Below are 18,229 nucleotides of genomic sequence, written 5' to 3'. Positions count from 1 at the left end.
GCCCAACACCGTTCTAAGCACTTCACAAATATTAACTCATTTATTTAGTCTCCTAACTACCCTTTATATTTAGTCTCCTAACCACCCACTATTATTATTTCCTCCAGACAGATGAAGAACCAAGGCAGGGAGTGTTAAGCACAGCTGGGATCCAGTGGAAGTTCCAGTGGAAACTCTGTAGGGCACCCCGCACCAGTAAGAGCAGTCACAGGATGCATCTCTTGCCAAAGAGCCCTGTAAAATCCTTTACCTCAAAAAATGCTGTCAAGAGACTTCTAGAAAAACATGGCTTATGTTGTTTGGCTGCTTTAGCATTCATAAGAAAATGGCCATGACACTTTAGGAAGCTAGATTATAAAATGGAAGAACAACAGTAGTTAAATTAGAAATTAGTAAAGAAAGACATGAGGAGAGTGACTTGTACTAAATATTGAAACAGTGCAGTATCAATATAGACATGAATAAGAGAGAAAGCCTAGAAACAAAGCCAAGTATATCAAGTAATTCCAAAGCTCAAATACTGGAGTCAGCTGTCCACGTCTTTATCTGAACACTACCACTCGCTAACTATGTGACCTTGAGCAAGTTATTCAGCCTATCTGGGTATCAGTTTCCACACCGAGGGATGCTATAATAACATAGGAGTGATAATAATACTATCTACTCTGAGTGAGGAGAAATCAATGAGTTAATACAGAGCCTGGCTCAGCCTAGCAATGAGAAAATGTTAGATCTTATTCATTATTGTTGCTGATATTGTTTTGATACTGTCTCAAATCATTGGGGAAAAGATAAATTATTCATAACTAGTGTTGATAAAATTGGCTAACCATTGAGAATAAACTAATTTCAATTGCTAGGGTTTTTACCACACACCAAAATAAAATCCAGATGGACTAAAAGATTTACAATGAAACCTAAAAGAATTAGGAAATATTAGTGAATATTTATCTAATATTAAAGCAGGTATGAATTTTCTAAGTATATTTATTAACATAGAAACCTTAAAATAAAAGGAGAGAATAACATAGAAACCTTAAAATAAAAGAATAAGCTTTTAACCACATTAAAAGCATGCATTTATTATACCAAAAAGAAAAATAAGCAAGATGAAAAGATCAAAACTGGATGAAATATTTGGGATAATAGGGAAGGGGGTAAATATATAAAGAATATTACAAATTAATAAAGAGAAGACAAATACCCCAGTAGCAAAATGAGCAAATTCTATGAAAAGGTAAATCACATATTAAACATGATAGCAAACAGTGGACAAACCTTTGATCAAATTCTCTCTTAAAAGTAATGGAAGAGAGAATTAAAACACTGATATGCCTTTTTGTGCACTAAATTATCTGGGCTAGTTTGTGTTTTTTTAAGAGAAAATACAGCAGTGGAGATGGGGGTGGGGAGCTTGTTCTTTCCTGCACTGCTATTTCATCCACTCTCCCCAGTATTCCTCCCAACTTTGGTCATCAATTTTTTTTCTCTGTATTTTCTCCTCTGTATTCTGCATATATTTTAATTAAAAATTGATCAATTGATGAAAACGTTGAACTGAGGATGACTGTGGACAGAGATCCATGTCATGTATATTCCTGCATTTTGACATTAACTCATTAAGTTACTAATAAATATTAATGAGTTGATGTCAACTGTGCACAAACAGCTTGTTTCTAAGCCTACACACAGCCCCTATGTCCCCACATTGTGCACAAGGATATTGTTAAATGTTTGCTGAAGTTGAAAAATATTATGCCTGCCATATTTTTATGACCAGTTATTAACTCTGTACAAGAAAATGAAAGAAAGCTAACCTAATCTTCTCTTTGAGCTCCCTGAGAGCAGCTGCTCTTAGACCAATGAGACACAGGCTATCATTTGAAGACTTTGTCTGGCTTTGACTTAAAGTCATCATCATGTATACTTTTGGTGGTTCTTCCTTGGTACAAAGTTCCTTATTCTCTAGTCTCTTTATATCTTTCTTTTTCTTCAAGATTTCTCAAAGATCGCTTGCAATGGCTTATCCATCTCATTTGAAAACTGTATAAACCTTCTAGAAGAATGTGCTTTAGCCAGGTTGGAAGACTTGAACCTGTACAGGGTAGTTAGCTCTTCCCTTGCTTTCAAATACTCCCTCACAAGCCAGAATGGAAAAGCAAAACAAGAATTGAGGAACTTGACTTTCTCTTGACAATCAACCAGCAGGATCCACCCTAATCAGTGGGTGCAATTATTTTTACTTTTGACATAGCATGAAAAAATTATCTTTATTTATTCTGCATAGCACAATTTGGGTTTTGTGCTGGTAAAACAGTTCCTGGTTATATGTCTTTTTGTCAACTTCACATGTTACTCTGAAAATGTGAGTCAATCTAATCTAAAGGGCTCAGGGGTGTAGCCACACATGCTCCTTTAGGAACTTCTCTCATTACTTCCTTACTAAGAGAATTTATAACTGGCCAACTGCATTTGTTATAGCCTCACCATCCTCTGGTTACCCGCCCTTCTGTGGTCTAATGCCATGAAATCATGTTTATTTCTTCTGACTCACTTGTAGAATATTCTTTTAGAAACCCAAGTGAGTGAGTCATGTGTTACGTCCCAGATTAGTTACTCATTCTTGGAGAAAATGAGTACATTAGGACTAAACACCAACATTCCCTTTACATGGCTCCCTCAAGACCGTTAGTGCTCTAGAGTAATAATGGGACCTCTCTTTATCTTTAACCCTTTCACTGATGGGGATTATCACAGATGTTGAAAAGGAAGTTTAAAAGGCCCTATTCTGACAAAGGGGACACAAGCTATCAAAATCTTTGGGTCACAGCAAAAGCATTCCACAGAGGGAAATTCATAGCCTTAAATGCCTATGTCAAAAAAGACAGAAGGGGCTCAGCACCCGTAGCTCAGTGAGTAGGGTGCCAGCCACACACACCAGGGCTGGCGGGTTCGAATCCAGCCCAGGTCTGCTAGACAACAATGACAACTACAACAAAGAAATAGCTGGGCATTGTAGTGGGTGCCTATAGTCCCAGCTACTCAGGAGGCTGAGGCAAGAGAATCTGTTAAGCCCAAGAGTTTGAGGTTGCTGTGAGCTGTGACACCACTGCACTCTACCAAGGGCAACATAGTGTGACTCTGTCTCCAAAAAAAAAAAAAAAGACATAAGGGTCACAAATTAACAACCTATTATCACACCTCAAGGATTTGGAAAAAGAAGAACAAACCAAACCCAAAGCCAGCAGAACAAATGAAATAACTAAGGTCGGAGCAGAACTTATGAATCAGCCAAAAAATACAAAGGATTAACAAAACTAAAAGTTGGCTATTTGAAAAGATAAAATCAACAGACCTCTTGCTAGACTAACCAAGAACAGAAGAGAAAGGGCACAAATAAGCTCGATGAGAAATGAAAATAGTGACAACAGATACTGCAGAAACACAAAACATTATCCACAAATACTTTTTAAATCTCTAGTGCATAAACTAGAGAACATAGAAGAAGTGGACAAGTTCCTAGAAACATACAACCTCCCAAGACTCAACCAGGAAGAAATAGAACTCCTGAACACACCAACAACAGTGAGATTACAACAGTAATTTAAAAAAGAAACAAAAGGGTGGCGCCTGTGGCTCAAAGGAGTAGAGAGCCGGCCCCATATGCAGGAGGTGGCAGGTTCAAACCCAGCCCTGGCCAAAAACTGCAAAAAAAAAAAAAAGAAAAGAAACAAAGAAAAAAAACCTCCCAACAAAAAAAAAAGCCCTGGATCAGTTGGATTCACTGCCAAATTCTATCAGACCTACAAAGACCTTTAATACAGAAATTATTCCACAATATTGAGAAGGAGGGAATCAATCTTCCCCAACGTATTTTTTGACAAAGTGAGTATCACCTTGGTACCAAGGCCAGGAAAGGACACAACAACAAAAAAACTACAGACTGATAACCCTATGAATATAGATGTAAAAATTCTCAGTAAAATACTAACTATACATCTAATACTATAGATGTAAAATACTAACAAACTGAATTCAAGAACACATCAAAAAATAATTCAGGCTTGGTGCCTGTAGCTTAGTGGTTACGGCGCCAGCCACATACACCGGGGATGATGGGTTCAAACCCAGACAGGGCCTGCCAGACAATAATGACAACTGCAATCAAAAATAGCCAGCGTTGTGGGTGCCTGTAGTCCCAGCTACTTGGGAGGCTGAGGCAAGAGAATTGCTTAAGCCCAAGAGTTTGAGGCTGCTGTGAGCTGTGACGCCACTGCACTCTACCAAGGGTGACATAGTGAGACTCTGTCTCAAAAAATAAAATAATAATAATAATCCAGCAGGCTTCATCCCAGAAATAGGCTTCATCCCAGAAATGCAAGGGTGATTCAACACATATAAATCAATAGACAAAATTCACCACATAAACAAAAGCAAAAACAAAAATCATGTGATCTTAAATAGATACAGAAAACACATTTGACAAAATCTAACACCCTTTCCTAATAAAAAGCCTCAACATACTAGGCATAAAAGGAACATATCTCAGAATAATAAAAGTCACATATGACACCACAGCCAACATCATACTGAATGTGGAAAATCTGAAAGCATTCCCCCTAAGAACTGGAACAAACAAAGATGCCTATTGTCACCACTTGCATTCAACATAGTGCTGGAAGTCCTAGCCAGAGCAATCAGATAACAGAAGAAATTAAGGATATCCAGAATGGAAAATAAAAGGTCAAACTATTGCTTTTCGCTGACTATGATGTTGTATCTAGAAAACTGCATAGATTCTACCAAGAGTCTCCTGGAGGCGGCGCCTGTGGCTTAAAGGGGTAGGGCGCCAGCCCCATATGCTGGAGATGACAGGTTCAAACCCAGCCCTGGCCAAAAACTGCAAAAAAATAAAAATAAATAAAAATAAAGAGTCTCCTGGAATTGGTAAATAAATTCAGCAAACCCTCAGGATACAAAATCAACATACATAAATCAATAGCATTTCTATATGCTAATAACAGTCAAACCAAGAGTCAAATCAAAGACTCAATATGATACACAATAGCTACAAAAAAAATAAAATACCTAATACCTAACTAAAGAAGATCTCTACAAGGAGACCTATGGAACTCTAAGGGAAGAAATCAGAGTATAGAAACAAATGAACAGAAAAACATAGCATATTCATGATAGGTAGAATCAAGATTGTTGAAATGTTCATATCCAAAGTGATTTACAAATTCAATGCAATCACCAACAAATTCCAAAGTCATAATACACAGATCTAGAAAAAATAACCCTTTGCTTCATTTGGAACCAGGAAAGAGCCCAAAGAGCCAAAGTTATCTTAAAAAAAAAAAAAAAAAAAAATCTGGAGGCATCATGTTATCAGACTTCAAACTATACGACAAGGCTATAGTAACCAAAACAGCATGGTATTAGAACAGAAATAGAGATGTAGACCAATGAAACAGAACAGATAACCCAGATATAAAATGATCTACCTACAATCAACTGATATTTGACAAAGAAGACAATAATGTACACTGGGAAAAAGAAGACTTATGTCATAAATACTCAAGGGAATATTGGATAGCCACATGCAGAAGAATTACACAGGACCCCTACCTCTCACCACTCACAAAATCTAATTCAAGATAGATAAAAGACTTAGATCTAAGGAAGAAACCATAAGAAATAAGGAAAATTAGAGGAACCATAAGAATTGGAGGAAAATGTAGGTAAGACTCTATTTTACATATCAGCCGAGGCAAAGAATTTATGAAATAGACCCCAATGGCAACCACACTAACAATGAAAATTAGTAAGTGGAATTTGATTAAACTAAAAAGCTTTTGCACAACTAAAGAAACAATCAACAAAGCAAATAAACAACCTACAGAATGGGAGAAAATATTCACAAGCTATATGTCTGATAAAGTAATCACCAGAATTTATAAAGAACTCAAGCAAATCAGCCAGAAACACACAATGGAAGCTTCTCTCTTTTTTTTTTGTAGAGACAGAGTCTCACTTTATGGCCCTCGGTAGAGTGCCATGGCATCACACAGCTCACAGCAACCTCCAACTCCTGGGCTTAAGCGATTCTCTTGCCTCAGCCTCCCGAGCAGCTGGGACTACAGGCGCCCGCCACAACGCCCGGCTATTTTTTTGTTGCAGTTTGGCCGGGACCAGGTTTGAACCCGCCACCTTCGGTATATGGGGCCGGCACCTTACAGACTGAGCCACAGGTACCGCCCCGGAAGCTTCTCAAAAGAATGACAAATGGCCAATAAACATCTGAAAAAATGTTCAACATCACTAATCATCAGAGAAACACAAATTAAAACCAAGAGGAGATGTCACCTTATCCCAGTTATAATGGCAAGTCCACAAACAACAGATGCTGGTGTGGATACAGAGAGAAACAACTGTTATATGCTGTTGGTGGTACCGCAAATTAGTACGACCTCTGTAGAAAAGAATATAGAGATTCCCACACACACACACCTAAAAAAATAGACCTACCATTTGATCCAGAAATCCCACTAGTGAGTATTTACCCAAAGGGGAAAAAAATGGCATATACACATGTATACCATGGAGTACTTACTCGGCCATAGAAAAGATGAATTAATACCTTTTGTAATCATCTGGATGGAACAAGAGACCATTCTCCTAAGTGAAGTGTTTCAAGAATGGCAAGCATACTGCTTCTCGACCTTTTGGCTAAGATCAAGTGTGAAGAATGGAAAAGCGAACACCACGTGTACTCACTATTAAGTTGGAACTAACCGATGAACACACATGGGCACAGAGGGAAGGAAAAGTCCGTGGAAATCAACCAGGGAGGCAGGGGAGGAAGTGAGGGGCAAACGCCCACCAGACTCAAGCATTATAAAAGTGATCCACGTAACCTACAACATTCATACCCCCTTAATATCTTGAAATAAAATTAAAAAAAAAAAAGAAAGTCCATCCTCCCACTCTCAGCCTTGGTGACAGCTTGAGGATTTCTCATGGCTGTGGATATTTTTTCATGAATTCACACAGGTGTGGTCATTTCCTGAAAGCAAAAATTATGTTCTCCAAATGGTACAATTAGCCCAGTGGCTTATATTTAGTTTATTACATGTGTCTTTGTTATGCTAGGGTCTTCTTACTTAAATTCTCTTTAAAGCAAGAGATGGCAAAAGAGACGAAAGTAGAAAACCAATTTGATAAATCAGCAACACTGTTGTATTCGATTTTTACTGCAGCTTAACAAATTAATGTAAACTTAAGTGGCTATATCCCATTTATTAGTTCGCAATCCTGTGGGTTAGAAGTTCAAGTACAACTTGTTTTCTGTTCAGGTGGACTGAATTTCCTTCTGGAGCCTAGAGAAGAATCTGTTTCCAGGCACATTCAGATTGTTGGCCTAATTCATTTCCTTGCTGCTGCGGTTTCAAACTGTACCCTCTGAAAATTGGAAACTTGATCCCCAATGTCATGGTGTTGAGCGGTGGCCTAGTGGGAAGTATTTGAGTCATGGGAGCAGATTCCTAATGAATAGATTAATGCCCTCACCAGGGAGCAAGTTCTCACTCTGGAGGGACTAGATTATTAGGGGGGCAGGTTGTTACAAAAGTGAGTTCAACATCCTAGACTCTCTCTAGCTTCCCCTCTTGCCAGGTGATTTATCTGCTGGCTTTTCCACTTCTCCGCCATTGCTCTAACCTAGCATGTGACCCTCATCAAAAACAGGATAGATGCAAGAGCCAAGCTCTTGAACTTCCCAGTCTGCAAATTCGTAAGTTAAATAAACTTTTCTTTATAAATTACCCAGCCTCTAGTATTCTGTTACAGCAACATAAAAATGGACTAAGATACTTGCAGTTATAAAACTAAGGTCCTTATTTTCTTACTGGCTGTCAGCTGGGGGCTACTCTCAGCGCCTACAAGCCACCTGCATTCCTTGCCATGTGGTCCCATCCATCTTCTAGTTAGCAATAGAATTTCCATGTCAAATCCATCTCAACCTGAGAATCTCCAACTTCTCCTAGCTCTGACTCTAGACATAGATGTAAAGGGCTCCTGTGATTAGGGGAAAGCTATCTAGATAATCCTCCTATTGGAACTTTAATTACATCTTCAAAATCTCTTCACAGCAACACCTAGACTAGCCTTGGCAAGAATAACTAAGAAAAAAGTATGTGTACACAAGAGACCAGGAATTGCAGGAACCATCTTAGTATTCTGCTCACCACAATTGTAAAGGTTTAAGATGATTGTACATGGGTGTATAGACACATACACACACAGGGTTTTATCTCAATGTAAATCTTCCCTGGCATATTTAATTTGATAAACTTTGCACCTACTGTGCTTCATTTCCCATACAAGTAACTGCTGGTTCCCCGTAACCATTCAGCCTGATTTAGGACATGCTGACTGAGCACCTAACGCATGCCAGACTCTGTTCCTGACCGTTAAATGCTCTTTCTCTCAAGCAGGCGTCCTCAAACTTTTTAAACAGGGGGCCAATTCACTGTCCCTCAGACTGCAGGAGGGCCAGACTATAGTTTAAAAAAAAAAAAAAACTATGAACAAATTCCTATGCAGACAGCACATATCTTATTTTGAAGTTAAAAAAAAAAAAAAACAAAATAGGAACAAATACAATCACACTGCCTCATGTGGCCCGCAGGCCTCAGTTTGAGGACCCCTGCTCTCAAGGGTCTGAAATCTAACAGGAAAAGATGAACAAGTGCACACCAGTTGCCTATGGTAGAATGGCTAGAGAGAGGGAGGTCCTGTCCTGTTGAGGAAATAGAAAAGCTTCAGGGGGCAGAGGGCATTTGATTTTAATCTTGAAGAACAGATGGAGTTTGTCTCAAGCAGAGCTTCTTAGGCTGGTGATAGGAAATCCAGGTGGAAGTAATTGAGTAATCCTACATGCAAAGACATTGGGAGGAAAAGTACAGGCCATCTCCAGAGAATAGCTGGCACATCAGTTTGAATGAAAAGAATGACAGATGCAATTATAAGAGTATGTCAGTGCCAAAGGAGGCCTTGGAAACCAGACTGAAAATTAATGGAGGATCCATGGAAGAATTAGAGAAAATAATAAAATGAGTGCTGCAGTTGAGAAGAGACTCAGGTGCAGTGTGCAGGCAGGAGAGAAGAGGGAAATCCTGAACTCTTTGGATGGGAGATGAGAAGGGAGGATTTTCCAGTCATCCATGCCAAGGATGAAGCCCTATGCTCAGGGAGTGAACACAGAAATGAACATCAGGGAGGCAAGCCCAAGGTGCAAGTTATGGGCCAGAGAAAAAGGAGTTGTCACTAATGACTCAGAGATTTCATGCGCATGACTAGAAAATGTTCCCTGATTACAGCTTATTATCATCTCACTTATATCAAATGATCTTGCTTTGTGACTCAAGAGATCACAGACTCATAGACTTTGTGGCTGGAAGGGATCTCAGAGATCCCCCAAAGAGGCGAGTGAGAACCCGCCAGTTAAATATTCAGCTGATTAGTAGCAGGACTGGGGCAAGTAAGCCCAGGCCTCTGCATCTTCCATCAGACCAACTGCTGGTTTCCTGGTAATCATCACAAAGGTATCACAATATGCAAAAGGTAACTAGTGTAATTTGTTTCTGGGCAGAGGCCAGAATGGGCTGATGCTTGGCACAGGTGAATTGGAACAAGGACTAATTTGGATCCCAGTTCTCTCCGAATCACTTTCTGAAATGGCAGTCTCCAAAATATTTTGGAAAAGTTGACTTCCTGAGAAGTCAATTTACTGAGCACAGGTAAATTTTACACATAGCCAAACAAATGCTAAAATTGCCTTTGGAATTTCAACAGAACAGTAGGTTTTCTGTTATCTCCCAGAGCTTTCCAGTTATTTAAATTCAAAAGCTTAAACTCTCTTTCAATATTGGTTCTTGAGCTGAAGAGAGAACTGCCAAAAGCCATTTAGATTATTTTCAAAGCAAAATCCTTCCTGTTCATGTTAACTTAATCAGAGCGGGATGACTGCAGCGGCTCTTTGGTTACTTCTTCTACTCAGTTTGAATGTTTCCCAATCCTATCAAACAGCTGCTGAGTGGAATGGATTCTGGAGGCTATTGTTTCTGTATCTGGCAGCTCAAACATCTTAATTCTTTTGATGTAAGTGCCTCTTTCTCTTTGTGAGAACGCCATTCCCACCCCTAGAGCTTAAAGGAATGGACTGGCAAAAAAATTTCTGAACGTTGGAATGTGTGGCTGTTTCTCCTGGTCTCCATTAAACTCCTACAAGAAAGGGAGCTTGGCCCATCTGCACCCACAAACCACACACATCTTTGCGAGAAGAGGCCCTCCCTTGGATCAGAAGATCCAGGACGGCTGCCGGTCAGGTAATCCACCTTGCCCAGCTGAAAAGCCAAGTCCTCTACCCTTGTGGAAGTTTGGCTTGAGGACAGATAAAAAGATAGGAAATAAGACTAGGGGAGAAGCAGACAAATGGTGGAAGCCCAGGCCCCTCTGAAATATTTCCACAAAGTACCCACTACTGGCAGGATAACAAATCCCCCTTGTCAAGTGGCATCCACTGGTCTCCTCCGAAAAGCAAGGTTATACCAGAGCATCCTCACTACACCAGACTGCCCTGGGACAGGGGACAGGATGTAAAGAGTTAAACTGATGCTGTGGGCTGAGGGCAGAATTTCTCAGCCTGTTGCTACAACTCATAAACCACGAGGAAAAAGTCCAGACCCAAAGGTCATAAACTTGACAAGATTTCTGTATTAGCTACAAACTAATGGAATTCCTGGGGATCAAATCCCCTGGCTGGCTGCCTGATGGTTTTAAAGAAATGTAGTGTCCTGCCAGGGAAATCCCAAGCCTGGCAAACACAGACCTGTGACTGCTCAAACCCTATAGCAATTCTCCCCACCTGGATAACTCTGCCAGTGCAAAGAGGGCTTAAGCTCCAGAGCACGCAGGCGAACAGAGCCTTCCTGCTACATCTCTCAGGAAAGCCTCTGGAAGAAATGGAGGAGAAGCATTCTCCACTGGGCAGCCCCAAATCAGCTAACCAAGTGACCCATTCTGCTGCCGGGAAGGGGATGTCTGCATTTCCTGTCCAGCAAGGGATGATCATTGTTACAGACTCCCTCCACCACCACTGCCACATATTACTTTAGCTTTTTCCCTTTTCTAAATGCTGAGTATTTATTGTGGTTATCCCGTTTTCCCTTTCATATTATATACTGTGGTTTGAGGGTGGTTAAACTTGCTATTTAGTCCTCGATTGCCTCTACAGAGAATGAGAAGCACATCTGGACTTGATCAAGAGGGATCTACCGTCCCCAGGGTTCCTGGGCTTGGAGACAGATGCAGTAACACACCCACCCTTGAACTGTCTTCCACGAGGGTTCCAAGTTGGATTGTGCCTAGGATAGTTCCATTTTATTAACGGAGGCTATCTTTCTTAATATTATAGGTGTGTGCACATGTAAATGGTAGGAGGTAGTAGACCTCTTCTTTTAATCTGTCAGCAGTTTTCTTGGACCCCCTTTTTTGATGGAGGTCTCGTCCCCTTCTCAGTGCAACCCTAGTAGAGCTATTGATCACCTTGGTCTGCCCCCAACCAGTCACAAACAAGCACAAAACCCAAGGCAGGCTGCTCGTAGTATCCCATCTCCTATTAAGAGTGATTAATGACTATCCATTCAGTCACCTAACCTAGGAAGAAAGAGACTTTCCCTGAGCTGAAAAACCTGCTGTCCCCACTGGGTTGCTAAGCAGGGGCAGCTGACCGTCCCTCCCCATCCCATGGTCTATCGAAGAAAAGATGAGGCTAACTCAGAAACAAGAGACAGACAGGGGAGTAACACTCATGTCCCAAGGCCCAGTTCTTGGAGTCCTGGTGGTGCAGCTCTTGGTCTGATACCATAAGGTCCCACCCACCCAACCCCCTCCCCCATTCTTTTCAGCTATGACTTTTTGCTTAAGCTACTATGAGTTGAATTTCTGTCACCTATGACAATTTTGAAAAATGATCTCCATTAACATAAACTTGATGCTGCAGATTGGACAGAAGAGAAATAAGGCCAGCATTCAGAGGCAGAAAATGATTTTACCTTTCACCTGAGCCCACACTGCACAGGAGTATCTTTTCACCTATAAAGGAAAAGAAAACACAGGAACACATTTCACTAGGTGGCACTCGGTGTCAGCTTAAGTAATACAGTTCAGAGGCTGAAACACTCTGAGTCGCAGCATTTTTATCCCTTAATTTAAACTAGAAGATCTTTAAAGTCTCATTGAACTCTGGTATCTTGTGATTTAAACGATTTATCACCAACTGTTCAAGGGACTGGCATGGGCTACAGGGATGAAAGTGACCCTGAAGATCACTTCTAGAAGTTTCTAATAGGTCTCAGAAAGCACACACCATGGGCAAACATCAAGAGTGATGAAAACGTTCGTTCCTCTGGCCAGTTCTGATAAATTAGCAGTTACTGCCTAGAGAACTATTTTGAAAAGAATTTCAAGGTCATTTCCAGGTTCAGCAGCAGTAGTAGTGCATGTTATCGGCAACGTTATAAGAAATCCTGGCATATACTACTACTCACCTATCTGGATGACAATTGGCAACCTCAAGTTACCAAAAATGTACCCAAGAGTCAGGAAGAAAACCACCAGAACATGTATGAAAGCTCATCCATGGTGGAAGAAACCTATAGACTCATTGGCATGAGCTACCTTCTCCTCTCCCCTCTCATTATTCTGTGTATATTTATCTGTAAAATATGCTGGGATTGCTGTGTATAAAATTTGGAGCAAAATATTTCCCCAAAAAGCTGAACAGTGAGGGTTAGAGAAGGATCCCTGTAATGTTATTCTTTTTTTTTTTTTTTTTTGAGACAGAGTCTCACTCTGTTGCTCTGGATAGAATGCCACCGTGTCATTATAGCTCACAGAAACCTCAAAGTCTCAAGCTCAAGTGATCTTCTTGCCTTAGTCTCCCGAATACCTGGGACTACAGATGCCTGCCCCAAGGCCCTGCTAATTTTTCTGTTTCTAGTAGAGACAGGGTCTTGCTCTTGCTCAGGCTGGTATTGAACTTCTAAGCTCAAGCAATCCTCCCACCTTGGCCTCCCATGCTTATAGGCATGATCAACTGCACCTGGCCAGAAGATGTTCTTTCAAGTGACAACCTTGGCAATGTTGGTTTCTATTTTATTAAATATTGAAAAAAAATTTAAGGGCGGCGCCTGTGGCTCAAGGAGTAGGGTGTCGGTCCCATATGCTGGAGGTGGCGGGTTCAAACCCAGCCCCAGCCAAAAACCACAAAAAAAAAAAAATTTAAGCTGAAAAATTCTTGGGAAAGCTTAAAATAGCCAAAAGAGTTACGATGTGACTAAATTTTGCCCTGATTCTAAGTTCTGAGATTAGAAAGTGGAAGGTAACGTGTAAGGATAAGCAGTGAAGGACACATTACACTGGAGGACACTGGAGACTCAAAGGGACCTGGAATCGTGGGGCAGAGACTGGGGAACAGAGTATCTCAAAAGAGAGAACTTGACAGGGGCCGGGCGAGGGAGGGAGCTCATGAAGCAGGAGTGCCTTGATCATATTTGCATTTTGTAAAACTCATTCAGGCAGCAGCAGGGAGCAAGGAGATGGGTAGAAAATTGATGTTCAGAAGAGATGAGGTCTGAGCAGTGCAGAGTGAGGAGACGAAAGGATGGTTTCAACAGCAGCAAGATGATAGAACTGCCCTAATTTGCTGATGGCTGGGTAGGAAGGTGAGAAAGGAGGAGCAGACAAGAATTATTCCCAGGTTTCTGTCTGAGCAACTAGAGGCATGGTGATGCTATTTATTGGGACAAATACACAAAAGGAAAACAAAATAGGGGAGTTGGAAGACACACATTTCCTGATTTCAAAATTTGCTGCAAAGCGTTAGTAACTGAAACAGTGCAGTCCTGACATAAAGGCAGACATACAGACCAATCAAATAGAATGGGCAGCCCCAAATAAACCCTTGCATCATATATACATGATTTTTAACAGGGGTGCCAAAACAATTCAATGAGGAAAAGATAGTCTTTCTTTTGTAGAGACAGAGTCTCACTTTATGACCCTCGGTAGAGTGCCGTGGCATCACACAGCTCACAGCAACCTCCAGCTCCTGGGCTTAAGCGATTCTCTTGCCTCAGCCTCCCGAGTAGCTGGGACTACAGGCACCCACCACAACGCCCGGCTAGAAAAGATAGTCTTTTTAACAAGGGGTGCTGGGAAAACTGGATCTCTACATGCAGAGGAATGAAGTTGGATCCTTACTTCATACCATGTACAAAAAATCAAGTCAAAATAGATCAAAATAAGTATAAGACCTAAAACTATTAAGCTTCTGTAAACCCAGCAACTCAAGAGACTGAGGTGGGAGGATTGCTTGAAGTCAAGAGTGTGAGACCAGCTCTGGCAACACAGTGAGACCCCCTCTCTAAAAAAATATCAAAAATTTAGCTGGGCATGGTGGTGCATGCCTATGGTCCCAATGACTCAGGAGGCTGAAACAGGAGGATAATTAGAGCCCAAGAGTTTGAGGCTACATGAGCTGTGATTGCACTGCTGCACCCAGCCTGAATGACAGAGCAAGACTGTGACTCGTAAAAAGAAAAAAGTATATGTATGTATATGTATACATGCATACATTCTTCTTCATATAGATATAGATATAGATATAAAGACAATATAGAGCAAAAGCTTCATGAAACTAGATTTGTCAATGATTTCTTGGCTTTGATCCCCAGGAACAGGCAACAAATAAAAAAATAGACAAACTGGACTTCATCAGAATTAAAAACTTTTTGGCACCAAAGGATACTATCAACAGCAAAAATGCAACCTATAGAATGGAAGAAAATATTTGCAATTCAAATATCTCACAATGGATTTCAGTAATATCCAGAGTATCAGCTCAGCATCCGTAGCACAGTGGTTACGAAGCCAGCCACATACACTGAGGGTTGTGGGTTCAAACCCAGCCCAGGCCAGCTAAACAACAATGACAACTGCAACAAAAAATGGCCAGACATTGTGGCGGGTGCCTGTCGTCCCAGCTACTTGGGAAGCTGAGGCAAGAGAATCGCTTAAGCCCAAGAGTGTGAGGTTGCTGTGAGCTATGATGCCATGGTACTCTACTGAGGGCGATACAGTGAGACTCTGTCTCAAATAATAATAATAATAATATCCAGAATATCTATCACCTGTAAGAGTTTCACCTGCCCAGCCTTTATAAAAGCAAAGTAGTCAAACATATTTTATTTACATGCAATGCCTATCTCAAATACCAGAAAAACAAATGTTCAAACATTTATTTATTTTTTTATTTTTTGAGACAGGGTCTCAGTCTGTCACCCTGGGTAGAATGCAGTGGCATCATACCTCACCACAACCTCAAACTCTTGGACTCAAGCAATCCTCTTGCCTTAGCCTCCCAAGTAGCTGGGACTACAGGCATCTTCACAATACCCGGATAGTTTTTCTATTTTTATTAGAGACAGGGTATAGCAATCCACCCGCCTTAGCCTCCTAGAAAGCTAGGATTACAGGCGTGAGCCACCATGCCCAGTTCAAACATTTAAATTTCACATGAAGGAGAAAATACAGCATTGACAAGAGATTATAAAGAAATATACCTTATTCCATTCACTTGTGATTCGTAATACAATGCAGTAATCGTTCCCTATTTTCAAGGGTGCGTTATAGTATTTCCCATAGTATAGTCTGTCTCCAATGGATATCTCCAGGGCATCCTCTGGAACATCTTTGGCCAGTAGTTCTGCAGCCACATACCCATCAGCATCAGAGGTGTTGCTAAAGAATGAGGCAGCCCCTTCAGAGTCACAAGAAAAAGTGCTTTGGAGGGCCAGGGGAAGCACTAACACCTGATACGAACTGGAAGAAAAAAGAAAAGCGTGCATCAGACCCTTTCTTGGGGGAGTCTCTCATTCCTTTTACTCATTGATTGAGCACTGGCGAGAAGGTAAGTGCTTTGCCGGGACACAGAGAACCCAAAATTGAACGAGTTGTCACCCACTTATGGCCCAACTGTCATGGAACTCTGCTTTGAACCTCCAGTGTTAATGCCAGATGACATTGGGTAAGGGACCTCTCCAAGTTCTAGCTGCAGAAAGGTGCCAAGTTCATCCTCTTTAGTTGAAAGAAGTCGTGTGTGTCATAAAGTTCACCTAGGCAGTGATTTTCACGTGGGCGACTAAAGCCCAACTTTGGAAAGGGTTCAGCAGTCACATGGAGACCGAGTGCTCACAAGAGTTAATACACTAACTCTGAAAAAAAGGCTGCAGACAATCATGTGATTTACATTCCCTGCACTTCACAGACTGATTCCAAAGTCCATGTGAAATAACTGAGAAGCCAGGAGCACAGAGTCACCAGTAGTTAATGGAGTCTGACAACATCCTGGAAAAGCCAGCAAAGTACAATACCCTATGTACATTGTAAAACTGGCCCCTAAATGTGGACATAAAAAAAACCACCAGTAAGCAGGTGTCATTTTCATCACGTGTTTTGTTATTATTTACCCCACAAATTAGAAAACCCGTGAGTGAATGTGCCTTCCTTTCCATGCCTATGTATTCAGTCTTGATCTGCCTCTAGTACAGCATTTGGACATCTGCTGTCTCCGCTGGAGTTGATAGCAGGGATTGGAAGGACTCACTCTTGTACCCTTGCAAATCCTTGCACAGTTCTTTGGCTATGAGTGACGCCCCATTGTTTCTCGAGTTGAAATCTCAGTAAAGGAAAAGCATACATCAGCACCAAACACAATTAGGGTAATTTCTAAAACTCATTAGGACTCATAATTCTATTTTACCAGTAAATTTGCACTTCCTACTTTCCTAATGCCCCATCTCCTGCTTCCTAAAAGTCCATGAACCATTAAGTGAACAGGCAGCCCTCCCCCTCTGTAGGTATTCGATTGGAAAAACCTTCTCCAACAGTTTCCCAAATATCCTAAGTGTCCTCAGGACCCAGATTTCCACCAAGTCTGGGCTCATTTTCAGCAAAAGGCTTCCTACAAAAGAGACAAAGTAAGTTCATCAGGGTAATAAGTTGTCTCCACTGGTAAACATTTCCTAAGGCATCCACTGCCTACAGGGAATGTGTGGAATAAGCTTTCCCACGGACTGGAAGACACCCCTATGAATCCAGCTGCAGGTGAAAAAGAAAGTGTCATAGAAGCTCCCTGCTGTCCATAAGTACATCCTCAGATCCTCTCCTCTCTGTGTGGGTGGTAGTGATCAAGTGCAAGGTCAAGGCTCACCCGCACCCATGTGGTTCTGTAAAGGCATCCTTCACAAGGTATCAATAAGCCTGATGTGATCACCTGAGTTGCTTGATAATTACACAAATTCCTAGACCTTATCCTATACCTACTGAAACAAAATCTCTAGGAGTAGGATCTGAGAATTTGTAGAGCTGGCAAAGCACCCCAGCTGATTCCTATAATCTACTCTGAGTGGGCAGTGCTCACTTTAAGCTAGCCACATCATCTGCCTATGATCAGATGCTCAGGAGAGACTTGGTCCCAGGGCCTTTGCTCCACCATGAACCCCAAGGCACGCAGAGCAGACACAATGGCAAACCTGCTACCCCCGGCTCAACCCAGGTAGTCAGGATGAGGAAACCACTCTGCCTGCCGGCTGATAATTAGCCCCGATGACGTGAGGGAAGCAGCTGTGGCTGGCTGGAGCATGATTGTTCTGGAAGATCTTTTCCCCTTTCTCTCACCCCGGATTGAATGACTCACAGTTCTCCACTTCCTGTTTTGGAGCCACTGGTCGGCACATAGTCACAAGGGAAGACTGTCACTTGGCTTTTCTTTTCTCCTGACATAATCATTTGGCTTAAATTCACATTTGCTTTTGCAAATTCTCTCAGGGATGTCACAACTTCTGTTCTCCTTACAGTGACAGAAGTGCAACGCCTTCCAGTAACTTGCCAAGAATCAAGAAATAGAATAATTTGTACAATGAAAGCTCTTTGGGCATTTACTAAATTTAAACGAATACAAAAGCAGGAAAACCCTTACAAACTCCAGATTTTCTTCATAATTTTATAGTATCTTTTTTTTTGTAACCTTGATTGCACTGAAGGGTCGACAGAGAGAGAGAGAGACATAAGGCAATGCAGGTTCGGCCGTGAACCTTGTCAT

At 41.3% G+C, this 18,229-nt stretch overlaps 1 protein-coding gene across 2 annotated transcripts in view; it reads right to left on the bottom strand.

The window, feature by feature from the left end:
• The window catches only part of SUSD1 (sushi domain containing 1), a 133,101-nt gene that overhangs the window by 4,643 nt on the left and 110,229 nt on the right, over nucleotides 1-18,229 (bottom strand). For both annotated transcript variants that reach the window (XM_053565695.1, XM_053565702.1), the window contains 2 exons: nucleotides 15,690-15,948; nucleotides 12,120-12,159 (listed from right to left, as the gene is read on the bottom strand). In XM_053565695.1, coding sequence (XP_053421670.1) covers nucleotides 12,120-12,159; nucleotides 15,690-15,948 — 299 coding nt within the window. The remainder of the gene's footprint in view (nucleotides 1-12,119; nucleotides 12,160-15,689; nucleotides 15,949-18,229) is intronic.

This window comes from Nycticebus coucang, chromosome 2 (genome assembly GCF_027406575.1).
Source record: "Nycticebus coucang isolate mNycCou1 chromosome 2, mNycCou1.pri, whole genome shotgun sequence".
Lineage (NCBI taxonomy): Eukaryota > Metazoa > Chordata > Mammalia > Primates > Lorisidae > Nycticebus > Nycticebus coucang.
The sequence above is the reverse complement of the archived record's forward strand: the minus strand, read 5'-3'. Positions and strand labels throughout refer to the sequence as shown.